The sequence below is a fragment of the Pelophylax lessonae genome (assembly GCF_965119305.1).
Source record: "Pelophylax lessonae genome assembly, chromosome: 11".
NCBI classification, from domain to species: domain Eukaryota; kingdom Metazoa; phylum Chordata; class Amphibia; order Anura; family Ranidae; genus Pelophylax; species Pelophylax lessonae.
This window is the reverse complement of record NC_138778.1, coordinates 35,798,357-35,814,663: the sequence shown is the minus strand read 5'-3', so window position 1 is coordinate 35,814,663 and position 16,307 is coordinate 35,798,357. Positions and strand designations below refer to the sequence as shown.

The window sequence follows — 16,307 nt, the reverse complement described above, 5'->3', positions numbered from 1 at the left end:
TTGGATGGTAAACGTTGGTGGACAGCCATTTTTAGGTCTCTCCAGAGATGCTCAATTGGGTTTAAGTCAGGGCTCTGGCTGGGCCATTCAAGAACAGTCACGGAGTTGTTGTGAAGCCACTCCTTCGTTATTTTAGCTGTGTGCTTAGGGTCATTGTCTTGTTGGAAGGTAAACCTTCGGCCCAGTCTGAGGTCCAGAGCACTCTGGAGAAGGTTTTTGTCCAGGATATCCCTGTACTTGGCCGCATTCATCTTTCCCTCGATTGCAACCAGTCGTCCTGTCCCTGCAGCTGAAAAACACCCCCACAGCATGATGCTGCCACCACCATGCTTCACTGTTGGGACTGTATTGGACAGGTGATGAGCAGTGCCTGGTTTTCTCCACACATACCGCTTAGAATTAAGGCCAAAAAGTTCTATTTTGGTCTCATCAGACCAGAGAATCTTATTTCTCACCATCTTGGAGTCCTTCAGGTGTTTTTTTAGCAAACTCCATGCGGGCTTTCATGTGTCTTACACTGAGGAGAGGCTTCCGTCGGGCCACTCTGCCATAAAGCCCCGACTGGTGGAGGGCTGCAGTGATGGTTGACTTTCTACAACTTTCTCCCATCTCCTGACTGCATCTCTGGAGCTCAGCCACAGTGATCTTTGGGTTCTTCTTTACCTCTCTCACCAAGGCTCTTCTCCCCCGATAGCTCAGTTTGGCCGGACTGCCAGCTCTAGGAAGGGTTCTGGTCATCCCAAACGTCTTCCATTTGAGGATTATGGAGGCCACTGTGCTCTTAGGAACCTTAAGTGCAGCAGAAATCTTTTTGTAACCTTGGCCAGATCTGTGCCTTGCCACAATTCTGTCTCTGAGCTCTTCAGGCAGTTTCTTTGACCTCATGATTCTCATTTGCTCTGACATGCATTGTGATCTGGAAGGTCTTATATAGACAGGTGTGTGGCTTTCCTAATCAAGTCCAATCAGTATAATCAAACACAGCTGGACTCAAATGAAGGTGTAGAACCATCTCAAGGATGATCAGAAGAAATGGAAAGCACCTGAGTTAAATATATGAGTGTCACAGCAAAGGGTCTGAATACTTAGGACCATGTGATATTTCAGTTTTTCTTTTTTAATAAATCTGCAACAATGTCAACAATTCTGTGTTTTTCTGTCAGTATGGGGTGCTATGTGTACATTCATGAGGAAGAAGAATGAACTTAAATGATTTTAGCAAATGGCTGCAATATAACAAAGAGTGAAAAATTTAAGGGGGTCTGAATACTTTCCGTACCCACTGTATAATAAAATATTTATAAAAATGTGAGGGATGTACTCATGTTTGTGAGATACTGTATATTTTATTTTAGAGGCAGAATTGCATTAATAACACACAGTAAAACTGAGCACCGACAATCATCTGAAAGGATTTTCATGCAGCAAATCGGTCAAGTCTGGATGGCAAGAAGTTCCTTCTGTAGTACAATTACAAACTGGAAGAAGTGACACGTTTATACATAAGGACACTGGGATTCCGCAACACAGAACAGCAAGTCAAACATATATCTGGATTGCCTCTTGTTACTGGATAAACATGTACTAGAAGTTTGAAAATACACTGTTTGCTACAGTTTGGTTGGAGTTTGCCGTCTACTTGACATGTATGGGAATGTAGTGTCTGATCCTGGAGTAATAATATAATAATATGATCCATGGGAAGTGTGTAAGGCCTGGTTCACTTTTTTGGTGCTTTTTGCAGAAACGTACTATAGTCCATTTAACATGGTTTTCTATGGGACACGTTCACGTCTATGCTTTTTTTCAGCCGCTGCGTTTTTGGAAAGGGTCAGAGACTTTTTTTTAAGCGCAAAACGGTGCTTTTTTCGATTCAATAAACTTCAATGGAGAAGCTGCAGAAATGTATGTAGTGAGTTTTTGCCGCAAATTACCTTTTTGCATTTTTAATCTGCCCAACAAAAAAAAAAAAGCATTAAAAATGCGTGTGAAAAAAATGCAAAATGCACTGCAGAAATGGATCAAAAGCAAACTGCATTCTATGCAGTGAACCAAGCCTAAGGGTTTGCTTACATTTTATTTGCATCTGAATACAAGTCAACGTGAAAGCTGAAAAAACTAAAAACAAGTCAAAGCCATTCTATATTTGATTTGTCTGACTCCCCTCAATACTTTTTATGAACCTCTAGGCCTACTAGAGATGTCTGCATATCTGATGTATATGTTGTAACTGTTTGATGCTGTACTATGCTGTTTGATGCTGTATGTGTACTGAGTAGCCAGTGAACAGATTGTTTTGTCCTCTAGGAGACAGCGATCTGCTGGAGGTGATTGATTCCTGCATGTTGTACCTGAGCGCCCGACAGCCAAAAAAACTTCAGGAGGCTGCAATTCGGTGAGAGTCATGGCTATTTCTTTCCCAACCAGTAGATTAGAGATCCATGTTTCCTGTGTAGTTCAACATTTGTTTTGTAGTGAATGTGTACACCCTACAGGAATGTACTCATACAACACATTTGCTGGACAAATTCATGTGATGTTAAAAGAGAAACTGGACTCTGTCACAGCAAAGGAAGGCACTTGGAAATTTTCTTTTGGTCTTTCTGCAACTGATTGTTTCCCAATTCTGACCTAAAGGAACATCAAAGGCTCACTTTTTTTTTGTTTTAAACAAACCTGTTATACTTACCTACTCTGTGCAATGGTTTGCACAGAGCAGCCTGCTATGGGGACACCCGTGCTTGCTCGTTCCCGAGCTGCCTCGGTGTATCCATAAGACTGGGCCCTGCCCCCTACTCCCTCCTACTACCTGTGATTGACAGCAGCAGCCAATGAGGAGGGAGAGACCTGGGAGAGCCGCTGCTCTCATGCGTATTGCTGGATCAAGATGGGGCTCAGGTAAGTATCTGGAAAGGGGTTACCTTCATGCATGAATGCATGAAGGTAAAAAAAAAAAAAAAAAAAACCTTCAGCCTTTCAACCACTTTAAAAGTCATTCTGATACACTGTGTCTCTGTGTGGAGGTGACCATCTTGATAGAGGCAGGGCTTTGCTTTCTCATGTCACAGTCGAGCCTCTTAAAGCGGAGTTCCACCCTGAAAAATTTTTTTTAGCTAAAAATACCCCCTGGGACAGTCAGGGCTAGTGCATTTAAGCAACGATAGCCTCTGAACTGTCCCCTGTTTCAATTACCTTTTAGAAGAAATACTTACCTTGAAAATGTCTTGTCCAGCGCTGCCATCTCAGGTGTGGGCAGCTGAAGCCGGAGCGTCCTCTTCGGTGACGTCGGAGTCCCAGAATGCCCTGCACCGGCCCTGCTTGTCACTTCTGGTGCAGGCGCGTCATCCCTGCACAGCTTCTGGGCATGCCCAGAAGCTGTTTAGCAGGGAATGACGCTCCTGCACCGGAAGTGACGAGCAGGGCCAGTGCAGGCACATTGACTCCTGGGATTGATGACGTTCATCTCCCAGGAGTCAATGCAAGGAGGAAGTGACGGCGCGGGCCGCGGCCGCAGAGGGATGAAGAGGAAGGAAGGTAAGTATATTTTCTTTAAAAACAAGGTAAGTGAATCAAAAAAATTTTTTAATTATCCCATTGTTTTTCAGTTAAATCAAAGCAAGCGGACCGTGAAAATTTTGAGGGTGGAATTCCGCATTAAAAGTGACAACAGTAGTAAGAGCTATAGTGACATTGCTAATTCTTACTCTTACTCCTGATACTAGCAGAGGTAGCAATGCCTTAGATTTCACACTGCAGATGCACGGCTTGGCAGCTGAAGAAGCAGGAGTGCCTAGGCACACTCATATACCAGGAAGTGCACTGTTGTTTTTCAAGAGAAATTTCAGACAAAAGATGCATTTTTCAGGATACTGCTTAGGTACAATTAGCATGCCCATTTTCAGTTCAAGTTCACTTTAAGATGCATCCTGGCCACTTTAGGAGTTCTCATTTTTTCACGAGAATAGTATGGGACCCACCACAGCTGTGCGAAATGTTCAGTATGTAGGTTTTCTGGCTGTCATGCTGGTGCTTTGGCTTTATGCCCCATTCACACTTGTGCGACTTGTCCTGTGACTTGGGTCTGCAAAGTCGCATGACAAGTCGTACCCCATGATGTCCAATGAGTACCGTTCATATCTGTGCAACTTCAAAGTAGTCTTTGCACTATTTTGGTCTGACTTTGATGTGATTTGAGGTCTATAGACCTCAAGATTTCGCAGGCATTGCTTCAAGTCATGTGACTTTCAGGTCGTACAAGCGTGAAAGGGGCCTTAATTCTTTTTGAGTCTTTCAACAAGTAACTAAAATAAAGATAACAAATTATGACACTTTTCTAATGATTATTTACATTTTGCTTGTTTTGGGTCTGTTAATCGAATATTAAAGCCATTAAACTGACATTTTTGATGGATGGCAAGCAATGGCAGCTCACATACATGTCTTACAATGGTGCCACTTTAAAGAGCCAAAAATATGGGCTTCTACTGCTGGCAGGAGAAAAGAGTCACATTTTAAGCGATTGTAAAGTCCTAGGTTTTTTTTTGGGTTAAAATAACAAACGTGTCATACTTACCTGCCCTGTGTAGTGGTTTTGCACAGAGCAGCCCAGATCCTTCTCTTCTCAGCTCCCTCGCCTGTGCTCCTGTCCCCTCCCTTCTGAGTGCCCCCACAGCAAGCAGCTTGCTGTGGGGGCACCCGAGCCGCAGTTCCCTGTGTCCATTCAAACACGGAGCCGCTGCCCGGCCCTGCCTCTTATTTCTCCTCATTGGCTCAGTGAATTTGATTGACAGCAGCGGGAACCGATGGCACCACGCTGACATCTGTTTTTTATGGGCTGTATTTACAGATCATTAGTACATAGGTTTGACTGCACAGACACTCCTATGGAAACGCTATCAGTAAGTGGATTACTGCAGAGCTCACCGAGCACCTCAGATCACCAGGCTTCATTTTTAACGGGGGCAGAGCTTCACTTGCTTGCCCACCGCTCATCCCCTGCTGTGTGGCAATTGGATATAATAGCCCTTCATTGTAGCCACAGTGAGTGGATGGTGTGGAGTGGCCTAAATGCAGGGTGTCTCCTGCATGGCCCATTATGAGACCTTGGTCCTTCTGCTGTATCACCAGACACACCGCTAGAGGTCTGAGGTCAGCACTGGTGATTTGGTCTCCACCGCCATTATTGGGAAGAAACTAGAAAGTTTTTTGATCTGCATTGTATCTTGCCATTCCCCCGGCCCATAGCCCAGCCCCTAATGGGTCACGGACCAGCTCCAGGCCCCGACCCGGGGGTTGGAGACCCCTGAGCTATAACACTTTAGGTGAGCTGGCTCTTCGCATTTAAGCAGTGTTATACTGTATGTTGTGTAGAGTTAGGATTTTATTTTAGGGTTTAGATAAATGTTTAGGATTCCTAATCAGGAATTCTGCCATCATTTGCTTGCGTGCCTGCTCCTTATCATTTACTCTAAATAAAATATATAGATATATGAGGTGCTTGATGGGTTTCCCATATTAAAGTGGTTGTAAACCTGCTGAGAAAAAAAAAAAACCTGCTGGATAAATGTGCTAGTATTTATCGCATACTAGCACATTATGAAATACTCCCCTTAGAGCAAAGCCCTCTCAGTGGCGCCTGGTCACCGCTGAGAGGGCTGACCTCTTCGGCTGTTCTTTCTTCTGGGATGTAAGTGGTCAGAGCCGCGATGACGTCCCTCCTGGGCATGAGAGCCTGCGGTTTCGGCAAGAAGCTCTGAATTTCCGGCACTAGACGTCAGACTTTCAGAGCGCATGCCCCGCTGACGTCCGCGGCTGCATGCAGGGTGAATATCGCCTAAAACGTGTAGGATTAGGAAATAATTTATCTTTGGTTTATTGACGGTTATTGGTTATTCAGGGTTATACTGCCACCTACAGGAGTAGGACACTAGGCAGAAAAAAGAAGTCTGGCTGCACCCATGGGCAGTCCCAGGGGGTATATTCCCTCTCTCTGCTATAGGCATTTCTGCGTAGTTCCTTGCTGGGATATTTGGTCTTGGCAATTTTATTTTTTTATTTTTAGAAAGACATTTTTTTCTCCTGGATTTTTCCTGTGAGATCTACAATCCACTGCGAGTTAAACGCAACGCAAGGTCGCATACAACCGGGTCTCGGCCTGAGTTGCAGCGTTCCTCCTAGCTGACAGCCCCTCCATTTCGATAGAGAGGGGTTCTGTTTGGAACGGTGCCCGCCTGGTTCCTGGTATGGTAAGTAGCTGTCCCCCCTCTCCCCCTGGAGGGTTTTGGAGTGGACGTGGGCCCCTCCTTGGGACGGTCAGACCCCCGGGTTCCCCTCCATTTTGCTGTGGTTTGCAATTGGAAATGGTGGCGGCCATGACAGTGGAGCGCTGTGGGTGGCAATTTCGGCAGTGGGAGCCCCCTCTCATCCCCTGGTGCTGACTCCTGGATCCTTTCACTTCCTGATCGGCGCACGTGGAGTGCAGATTATCCTGGTGCCTGCAGGTGCCTGTTTCTGCTGGGTGGTGGGGTTCTTTCCCTCTCTGCTGAGGATAGCTTGGTGCTTGTGTCTGGCGACCAGGTGGTACTGCCAGCGGGGTGGGGGTTGTCCCTTGCAGTGTTTTACACTTTTTTTGTGGGGTGACTCATGGAGTCTTTTGGAGCACCCCTCTCTGAGGCTGCGGGGCCCTCTGGGTCCCAACTATCCATCGATGCACTGACGGCGGTCCTGGAGTCTTTTGTGTCCCAGGTGGAGGGGGCTTTCGGGCGACGAGCTAGCATAAAGTGCCCCCTGTCTTCCCCTGCTTCATCTGTCTCCTCAGATCCTGAATCTGATTTAGCCGCTGCGGACGTGGGTGACCCTGCTGGGTCTGCAACCACGCGCCCGGAATCCTCTGATTGTGAGGATGATTCCTCCATGTCTGCAACCACGAACTAAAAGGCGCTTGTGGAAGCACTGATTGTATCTGTGCGTGAGACCTTGAAGATGGAGGACGCAGCTGCGACGGAGGCGTAGGTTCCCTTTGACACTCACAAGCCACCCAAAGCAGCAAAGGTGTTCCCTTTCCCTGCTTATTTTGACAGAATTGTCGCTAAAGAGTGGGGACGACTAAAGCGTCCCCTTGGGCTTCCTAAGCGCTTTACTAGGCGTTACCCCTATGAGGAGTCCCTTATTAAGAAGTGGACTGTTCCACCGGTGGTGGACCGTCTGGTTTCCAGATTGAACAAGGCAACCATGATTCCGGTTAAAGAATCCCGACCTTTAAGGATCCGGCTGACAGTAAGGCCGAGGCTGTGGCCCGCAACATGTACACTCTGGCTGGTTCGGCACTGAGGTCAGTATTCACCATTGCCCTGGTGTCGCAAACTCTGACCGAGTGGGCTTAGCTTTTACGCCGTGACCTGGAGGCCGTGACCAGCTGGTCCAGGGGCTGCAGTTTATCTTTTTGACACTTTTGGGGGGACCAGTGTTGTTACTACAGTAATCATTACTAAGAATATGCACTGTTACCGTACTAATGACACTGGCAGGGAAGGGGTTAACTCGGGGATGATCTAAGGGTTAAGTGTGAGCCTAGGGGAGTGTTTTCTAACTGTATGGGGCAGGGACTAATGAAATGAACACAGAGACCTGTGATCCTGTATAGGAGGGTCACAGGCACTCTGTGATCATTTCAGAGAGAACCACAGCCTGCTCAGTTTACAATAGCAGACCGTCCTTCTCTCTCAGTGGGGAGCAATCACGGGTGCCCAGATCCCATGGATCGGAATCCCCACTGCCTAGTGGGGGCGGGCGCGTGCCACCCACCCCCAGGATCGCTCTCGCGAATTGATGTACCCATACGTTGGTTCACGCAGCCAGACCAGCCTGCCACAGTATATCTGCGGTGGGCGGTCGGCAAGTGGTTAAAGCACTGGTAAGCAAGTAGAAGCAGGGTTGGGGTCTTGTAAAATCCATTTATTAATTTAGGCAGAAATGAACAATAAAGCTTCCCCTGGCCCTCCTATTTAGCTGCTGGGGCCTGGGCCCAGTACAACAGGACCAGTTGTACTGCTTTATCAGCAGCCCTGCCTATGCCTCTACATTTAATACCACTAAATGTACAATTCCATCTAATGAGATTTGCCTGCAAATGTAAGCAGCCTGTTTTGGAACAGTTTTTTTTAAGTTCTGGCATGCTCTAGCTTATATCATTGTAGACAAGTTTAATTTCGAGATTCTTTATTAGAACACTGTACAGCCAGTAGGTCCCAAATGATGCATAGATGCAGTTGGCTTGCTAAACAAATCATTACTCAACTCAGTAGGCACAGATGATAACGTGCCTTGCTTTCATGGATTATAGCAATTTCGGCTCATCGGCATAGTTTTAATAATCCTTTCGGTTCTAGAGAAGAACACTTATTACAGATGGAGACAGTACTGCTTATTTGCTTTCACTGATGAGATCTAATAGGACTAAAACAGCTGTGTACACATTGTACATACAACTTTCAAGATCTGGCTACATCTGTGACATTTTTAAAGCATTTTGGTTACATAAATGGACAAAAGAGAGGAGGTATTAAGTCATTTGTCTGTCCCCCACCTCCTATTCTGTAAGGGAGGTATGGCAGGTTTTTCTTCTGTGCGGCAGTGTTATGTTGTATCGGTTGTATGTCACTTTGTTTGAACTGAACCTGTCAAGATGGTAGAAGACGCCTGGAGCTGTCTTCCTTATACATGCTTCACTTCTAAATAAGAATATGAGTTAAAAATCAATATACTGTAGGTGCATCCTCGTCAAAGAAGTGAACCTTAAAGAAAAAACGTAGATACAGTGGAAATGAAAAGTCTACACACCCCCCGTTAAAATGTCAGGTTTCTGTGATGTACAAAATGAGACATAGATAAATAATTTCAGAACGTTTTCCACCTTTTTAATGTGACCTATAATTTGTACAACTCAGTTGAAAAACAAACTGAAATCTTTTAGGCGGAGGGAAGTAAAAAAAAAAAATAAATTAAATGATATGGTTGCATAAGTGTGCATACCCTAAATACTTTGTTGAAGCACCTTTTGATTTTATTACAACACTCAGTCTTATCAGCATGGCACATCTTGACTTGGCAATATTTGCCCACTCTTTTTTGCAAAAACACTCCAAATCTTGTCATATTGGGATGACATTTCCTGTGCACAGTCCTCTTCAGATCACCCCACAGATTTTCAATTGGATTCAGGTCTGGGCCATTCCAAAACTTTAATCTTCTACTGGTGAAGCCATTCCTTTTTTTTGATTTGGATGTATGCTTTGGGTCGTTGTCATGCTGAAAGCTGAAGCTTCTATTCATATTTAGTTTTCTAGCAGAAGCCTGAAGGTTTTGTCAATATTGATTGGTATTTGGAACTGTACAGTCGGATCCGGCGCTTCGGCTGGGAAAATCCTTCCTCCCCTTGTATTGGACAGTGGTCACCACGGATGCCAACCTGTCCTGCTGGAGAGTCGTCCTCGGCAAACATTCTGCTTGGGATCTGGACACTGGAAGATTCCAGACTACCGATCAATGTCTTGGAACTCCGAGCGATTAGACTGTGTCTGGATCATTGGATGAATCGTCTTAAGGGTTGTCCAGTGCGCATTCAATCGGATAATGCCACGGCCATGGCTTATGTCAATCACCAAGGGGCACAAGATGTGTCCTGGTGGCTCTTGAGGTAGCCAGCATTCTAAGGTGGGCAGAATGGTTCATTCCAGCCCTCTCCGCCGTACACATTGCTGGGGTTGAAAACTTGCAGGCGTTGGACCAAGGGGAGTGGTCCTTTCATCTGGAGGTGTTTCATCAGCTGTGTCTATGGTGGGGCACCCCCGAGGTGGATCTGTTGGCGTCTCGGCTCAACAGAAAGGTGCAGAGGTTTGTGGCTCAGTCAAGGGATCCTCTGGCGGACGCCACAGATACGTCTTTATCTTAGTGGATCCAGACTGGTCTCGTTGGGCCTGGTACACCTATCTGGTGCGGCTGGTCTTCGAAGTTTATTGGAAGCTTCCTCTCAGGGAGGATCTGCTGTCCCAAGGACAGATCTTCCATCCTGCATCACAGTCGCTGGCTTTGACGCCTTGGCTGTTGAACACCAGGTGCTGAAGGGATAGGCGTTTATCTGAATCTGTGATTCCTACACTGTTGAAAGCTAGGAAATCTATTTCTAGGAAGGTCTACCATAGTACGTGGAAGAATTACATTGTGTGGTGTGAGTACCATCAAGGGCCAGGTGTCGGCTTTGGCAGTCTTCTTCCAACGACCTTTGGCCCGACACTCCATTGTGCGTACTTTTTTTCAGGGTGTCCGATATTTTGGTCCCTTCAGTGCGGGCTCCGTTGCCGCCTTAGGATCTCAATTTGGTGCTTTCAGGTCTACAGAAGCCTCCATTTGAAAATATTTGGGCGATTCCCCTGCTTACTCTGTCCCAGAAGGTGGCCCTTTTGGTGGCTATCACCTCTGCGTGCAAGATGTCGGAACTGGCGGCGTTATCCTGTCGTTCACCATACTTGGTGATTCACAGAAATAAGGTGGTTCTTCGCCCCTGTCCGTCGTTCCTCCCAAAGGTGATTTTCATTTGAATTAGGACATTGTGTTGCCTTCCCTGTGTCCCAGGCCTAAACAGCTGAAGAAATTTGCCTTGCATGTGGCCCAGGCAATTGGGGTGTACCTGGCAGCTACAGAGTCTTTCAGTAAGTCAGACTCTATTTGTGCTCACGGGCAAACCTCGCTTCCTCTGCGACCATTTGCAGATGGTTCAGACAGACGGTGCTTCAAGCCTATTCCATCAGGGGTCAGGTTACTCCTTTCCCTGTCAAGGTGCAATCTACTAGGGCGCTTAGTACCTCCTGGGCCTTTCGTCATCAGGCGTCAGTGACGCAGGTTTGCAAGGCGGCCACCTGGTATTCGGTACACACTTTTACAAAGTTTTACAAAGTGGATGTGTTGGCTTCTGCGGATGCTTCCTTTTTGGCCGCAAGGTTTTGCAGGCTGCGGTTTAAGAGGACCTGATCCTCATTTAGGGTGTATTGGTTTTTTTTTTCAGGTGGGCTCCAGTTGTTTGGTTGAGCTAACGTTTAGCCTTATGAATGTTTTTGGTTGTTCCCACCCCTCATGTTTGGGACATCCCAATGGTTATGAATACCAAGAGCTGTGTCTGTCAACGAACGAAAGAGAAAATTGGATTTTTTGACTTACCGTAAAATCCATTTCTCTGATGTTCATTGATGGACATAGCACCCACCCCTCTGTGGAGTTATTATTCTCCTGGCACTGCTTGTAACCAAACTCAGTGGCTATAGCAGAGAGAGGGAGTATACCCCCTGGGACTGCCCATGGGTGTAACCAGAATTCTGTTCTGCCTAGTGTCCTACTCCTGTAGAGGGCAGTATAACCCAATGGTTATGAATACCAGAAGCTGTGTCCGTCAATGAACATCAGAGAAATGTTTTTTATGGGAATTAAAAAATCAAATTTTTTATAGTTTTAGTCTGTAAGAATACTCATTTTTGCCTCTTCGTCACAATACAGAGGCATTCAGGAGTCTTGCTATTTCGGACCAGTTTACGTTCTTCACTGATCCTCTTGGCTAAAGCTGGCTGGCCGTACACTGAGCAACTGTCAGCCAGTTTCCGATGAATAATTAAACTTTCTTTGTCGGCTCCCTCCACCCAGACCCTTTTTATTGAAAAATTGCAGGAGAGGGGCGGAAAACTGTCAACCAAATCCAATCCGATACAGTTGCTGTTCAAGTATTCTAACAAGCACCAGCTGTCATAATACAATAGCCAGCTCTGCAGATTCATTTATCCACGCTGTATAGCTTAGACGAAGGACTCTTTTAGATTTTAGGAAAAAAAATCTGAGTGTATGGCCCGCTTTAACCTTTTTTATTGATCGTCAACAGAATTCAGCCTATCTTTAGGGTCTTTGAACTTTCATTGAACATAAGCTGCTGACGCAGCCAGAAGGCATTTGTAGGAAAAAAAAAAAAGGTGACTAACACTCGTACTGCTTTTTGATCTCTATTTTTTTTCTATATTTTTTTTTTTTATACTGCATTGCCTAGAGCAGCAGAATGTAAATACCTACCCTATCCATTTATTCCAAAGGCTAGTTTTAGAAATTGTAAATTAATGTAAATGATGCCCATTTAACCCAGTTATGTATTTTATTCATTATACTTGGATGTATTTTTAAATAGTACCTCAATCGTAGTAACCTCCTGTAATCTCCTGCACCAGGGGTGCTCAACCGCTCTCTGATGTGTCCCGCGATCTCATGCTCTGGGATGGCGGGTTGACAAGCACAGATTGCGGGCTGCCAAACCGCCATCCCCGAGCATCAGAGTGGATGGAGCGGGAGCTGCATAAGGCTTCCTCTGTAGCGCTAGCTCCTGTCTCAGGCAAAGTGCATTTGGTATCACTCTGCCTAGGACAGGAACCTTTCTAACAGCCAGCTGAAAGACAAAAAGGTCAGTTTATTAAAAAGTCACATAGTTTTTCCACTGCAAGTACCGGCTCGGCCCTGCTTGGCCCGGTTTGCTTTTCCACTGCTGGTACCGCATGGTACGGTGTTGGAACGGTTCGTTATGGTTTGCTTTTCCACTAAAGTAGTGCTAAAGTTAAGTGGGTGGGATAACAACCGGGTGGGTGGGATTCTCTGACCAATCAGTGGCTAGTAGTGACTGCATGCAAAGGATTGTGGGATATGGTACCTCTTGGAACCACAATCGAGGTGGTACTGTTTTTGAGAGCCGTACCGTTCGGTTCCATGCAGTGGAAAAGCGCCGCTGTACCGTACCGTACCGAACCGTTCGTACACCATACCATGCGGTACCAGCAGTGAAAAAGCACAAAAGCGAGCCGAACTGTTTGGTTCCATGTAGTGGAAAAGCGCCATTAGGCTGCTTTCACACTGCTTTGTGGGTGCAGCGCAGTGCTGCACTGAGCCATAGACTTCTATTATATCCTGCGGGTTTGGTGCGTTCCAAACCCAAAATAGTGGGTAAACATCCAACGGTGATTGGTCTGATGGAAAATGATGATCCTGATTGTTCTTTAAAATTATGCTCTTCAAAATAAAAAAATTAAATTCTGAACCATTTTATTTCATTTTAGCCCACGACTGGTTACCAAATCACTTAAGTGGTCCTCGCTCTTCAAAAGGCTGAGCACCCCTGCCCTATACATCAGACTGGGAGAGGAATGGGGAATGCTATCACCTAATCGGACTTTATAGCTTTGAATCTCCAGCAAGCAAAACTTGCTGATTAGAGGAGAGAGTATAGAGTTGATCTTACATTGTAGATAAGTAAATGTCGGGGCCGTGTATAATATCTGACAATGATGTCTCAAATAAAAAACTGAAATTTATTACAGTTTTAAAGTGTTACTAAACCCAGGACCCTGCATTCTGGTGTCCCAGAGGACATGGAAATGCAATTGTTTTTTTTAGTAAATATAAACTGCTAGATATCTTTTCTCATCAGCAGTTGAAGCAGTCTTGTGACTTCAATCATTGTCCAGCAGGGCACCGGTTAAAGCTTGTAGGAGGAGTTTTCATTCCCACTGATTGTCCTATGAGGCTGCAGGACCCCTGACCCTCTGTCTAGATAGTACTGATTGGCCCTATGCTGATCACATGCACTCCCCCCCCCCCCAGGAAAAAAAAAAATTCTCTAGCAATCCACACCCAACTGCGAATGTGCAGCTTGCCCCCAAGACTCTGCACTATCAGGAGATGGATTGGGGACAGTGGAAGGAGAGGATCAGAGACGACAGGATCATACAGCCTTTTTACACCATGTGGAGGATTAACCTTTTAGGTTCCACAATGAGTATACCAAGCATGCTTTACTGCATATACAGACTGATTTTACAATTGTGGGTTTAGTAACATTTTAATGGCAGTTCATAATAAATATGTTATACGTCTTTTTAGCTGTTTGCCTACATGTGCATTTTAAGAGCAAAGTTGTGGTTATTTCACAAGGAATCACAACATTCTCAAAGAGGGATTATAACCAGAAAGCACAAGCCTTTTACCAGGAACATGTCATTCCTATTCTGTATTTACCACTTGCCTGTACTTTTTTTAGACTGAGCTACAGACTGCCCACTGAGTAATCTTTGTTTCTCTCCCTGTAGGACATTTCTTTATCTTTCACAGCTGGATCCAGATATTGTTTGGTTGTATCTGTGTGAATGGCAAAGCCCTCCAGAAACACCTCACCCCTCCCTGGTATCTCTTCCTTGGAAAGGCAAACCTCATGATGAGTACACGCAGAACGTTCATCTTCTGCTGCAAAAGCTGCAGTGACATTAGTCGGTAACAAGAACCAACTGCCTACACTTCCCAAGGAAACATGTAAATCACCTGCAGGCAGGTGATCTGGATTCTGCAGAAAGCATGATGACCTACAATATCCTTCCTATAGGAGAGACACATTATGAAACTCTACAGTGACCTAATCAGATAATCAGAAAATCATCAGCTGCAACACTGGCTACTCTGTTAGCAGAAATAATTTGTAAGATGAACAGGAATGGACAGTGTCCGCTATGGATCGCTGGATACCCTTCAGAATGTGTCACAAAATAAAGAACCCAACAACATTTATACTTGAGAAAGCTCATTCACAAATTGTATGATCATTAAATTAGCTAATTAAGTCAATAACTGTTCAAAATCGATTACATCTTCTGTTCTTCTACAGGGAATCGGTAAAAGTAGATAAAAAGAATAGTGGAGGTGTGGCTCCCCTGAAGCAAACCTGCAGTGAACAAAAAACAGAATTTAAATAAGTGTCACCATAGGGTGGCAACTATGGACACCACAATTCTAATCAGTGCCTCATCCTAAATTTCAGTTCAAAAAGTATAAAGTAACAAGATGGACTTTAATGGCACAGCATAGTTAACACCACTTAGTTGGTTTTTATAAAAATATGAATTTTATTATACTTACCGTATTTATCGGCGTATAACACGCACCTCAATATTTGGAGAGAAATTTCAGGAAAAAAGCTTAAATTTAAAATAAACAGCTTTGAACTTTTTTTTTTTTTTAATCAAATGACATCTCACCAGTGCCCATGAATGCAGCCTCATCAGCAGTGTCCAGCAATGCATCCTCATCAGCAGTGTCCATATATGCAGTGTCCATATATGCAGCCTCGCAAGCGCAGTTTCCATTTATGCAGCCTCGCAAGCGCCATTAGAACTATCCAAATCTGTTTTAAAAAAGGCCAGGAAGCAGCGCCGAGAGCAGAAGGGGCAGGCCGGGCCGAGGAGAAGGAAGGACGAGCTGTCATAAGAGCAGAAGGGGGCGGGCTGGGCCGAGGAGAAGGGAGAACGAGCGAGCGCAGTCATCGGAAGTCCCGCCTCCTCTGCCGAGACGTGTGACGTCTGTCATAGGCGGGACTTCAGATGACTGCGCTCGCTTGTTCTCCCTTCTCCTCGGCCCGCCCCCTTCTGCTCTTATGACAGCTTGTCCTTCCTTCTCCTCTGCCCGGCCCGCCCCTTCTGCTCTCGGCGATGCTTCCTGGCCTTTTTTCTCTTTTTTTGTTTAATATCGGCGTATAACACGCACTGCTGCTTTTTACTCCATTTTTAGGAGGAAAAAGTGCGTGTTTTACGCCGATAAATACGGTAGTTAAAATGTCACATTAGCGAGAATAAAATACAAGTATGACAACATATTAACAATAAACCAAGCCTTCTCCAACATAGAAAAGCCCTGGGATTCACCCTTAAAACCGATGCAGAAGAGTAAACCTGATAGGTGTACCCCAACCCGCAGGAGGGAACCACTAAGTAGTAATGGGTAGCCAACATCGACAAAGTGACATCAAGTTTTGACACTGGATTCTACATGTTTCACGCCCTAGCGCTTCTTCAGGAACATGTCAAATGGGCCAATCAGTATCTTCATTAAACTTGTTGCCATTTTCAAATTAATAGCCATCAAGAATAAGGTAGATTACTCTTTAGATGCAATATTCTGAACGATGATGAAGCCTTATTAGATGTTAGTCGCATCACTGGGTAAGTAATCCCATACAAATTGTATTGAAATTGTCCAATGGCTGTATAATCTGAGCTCTGAACCTCCTATGGGTGCCTCTAGGATGCTTCTTCTTTTAGATAAGTGTCACCATATATCCATCCATAGGGTCTCGGTAGGGCATAGCCCCAGTTAGTCCTGTCAAGGCTTCTGACAGGACTAACAGGGACTATGCCCTACTGAGACCCTATGGATGGATGGATATATGGTGACCCTTATCTAAAAGA

General features: G+C 45.2%; 1 protein-coding gene across 2 annotated transcripts in view; it reads left to right on the top strand.

The window, feature by feature from the left end:
* TTI1 (TELO2 interacting protein 1) overlaps positions 1-16,307 on the top strand; it is a 55,160-nt gene that overhangs the window by 38,049 nt on the left and 804 nt on the right. Inside the window, exons 7-8 of one of the 2 annotated variants that reach the window (XR_014225893.1) lie at positions 2,308-2,395; positions 14,163-14,793. Coding sequence is in view for 1 of the 2 variants with exons in the window: in XM_082272014.1 (XP_082128140.1) it covers positions 2,308-2,395; positions 14,163-14,334 (260 nt within the window). In the remaining variant the exon portion in view is untranslated. Of the gene's footprint in view, positions 1-2,307; positions 2,396-14,162; positions 14,803-16,307 lie in introns of those variants that run through there. The other variant, XM_082272014.1, reaches the window with a different exon arrangement.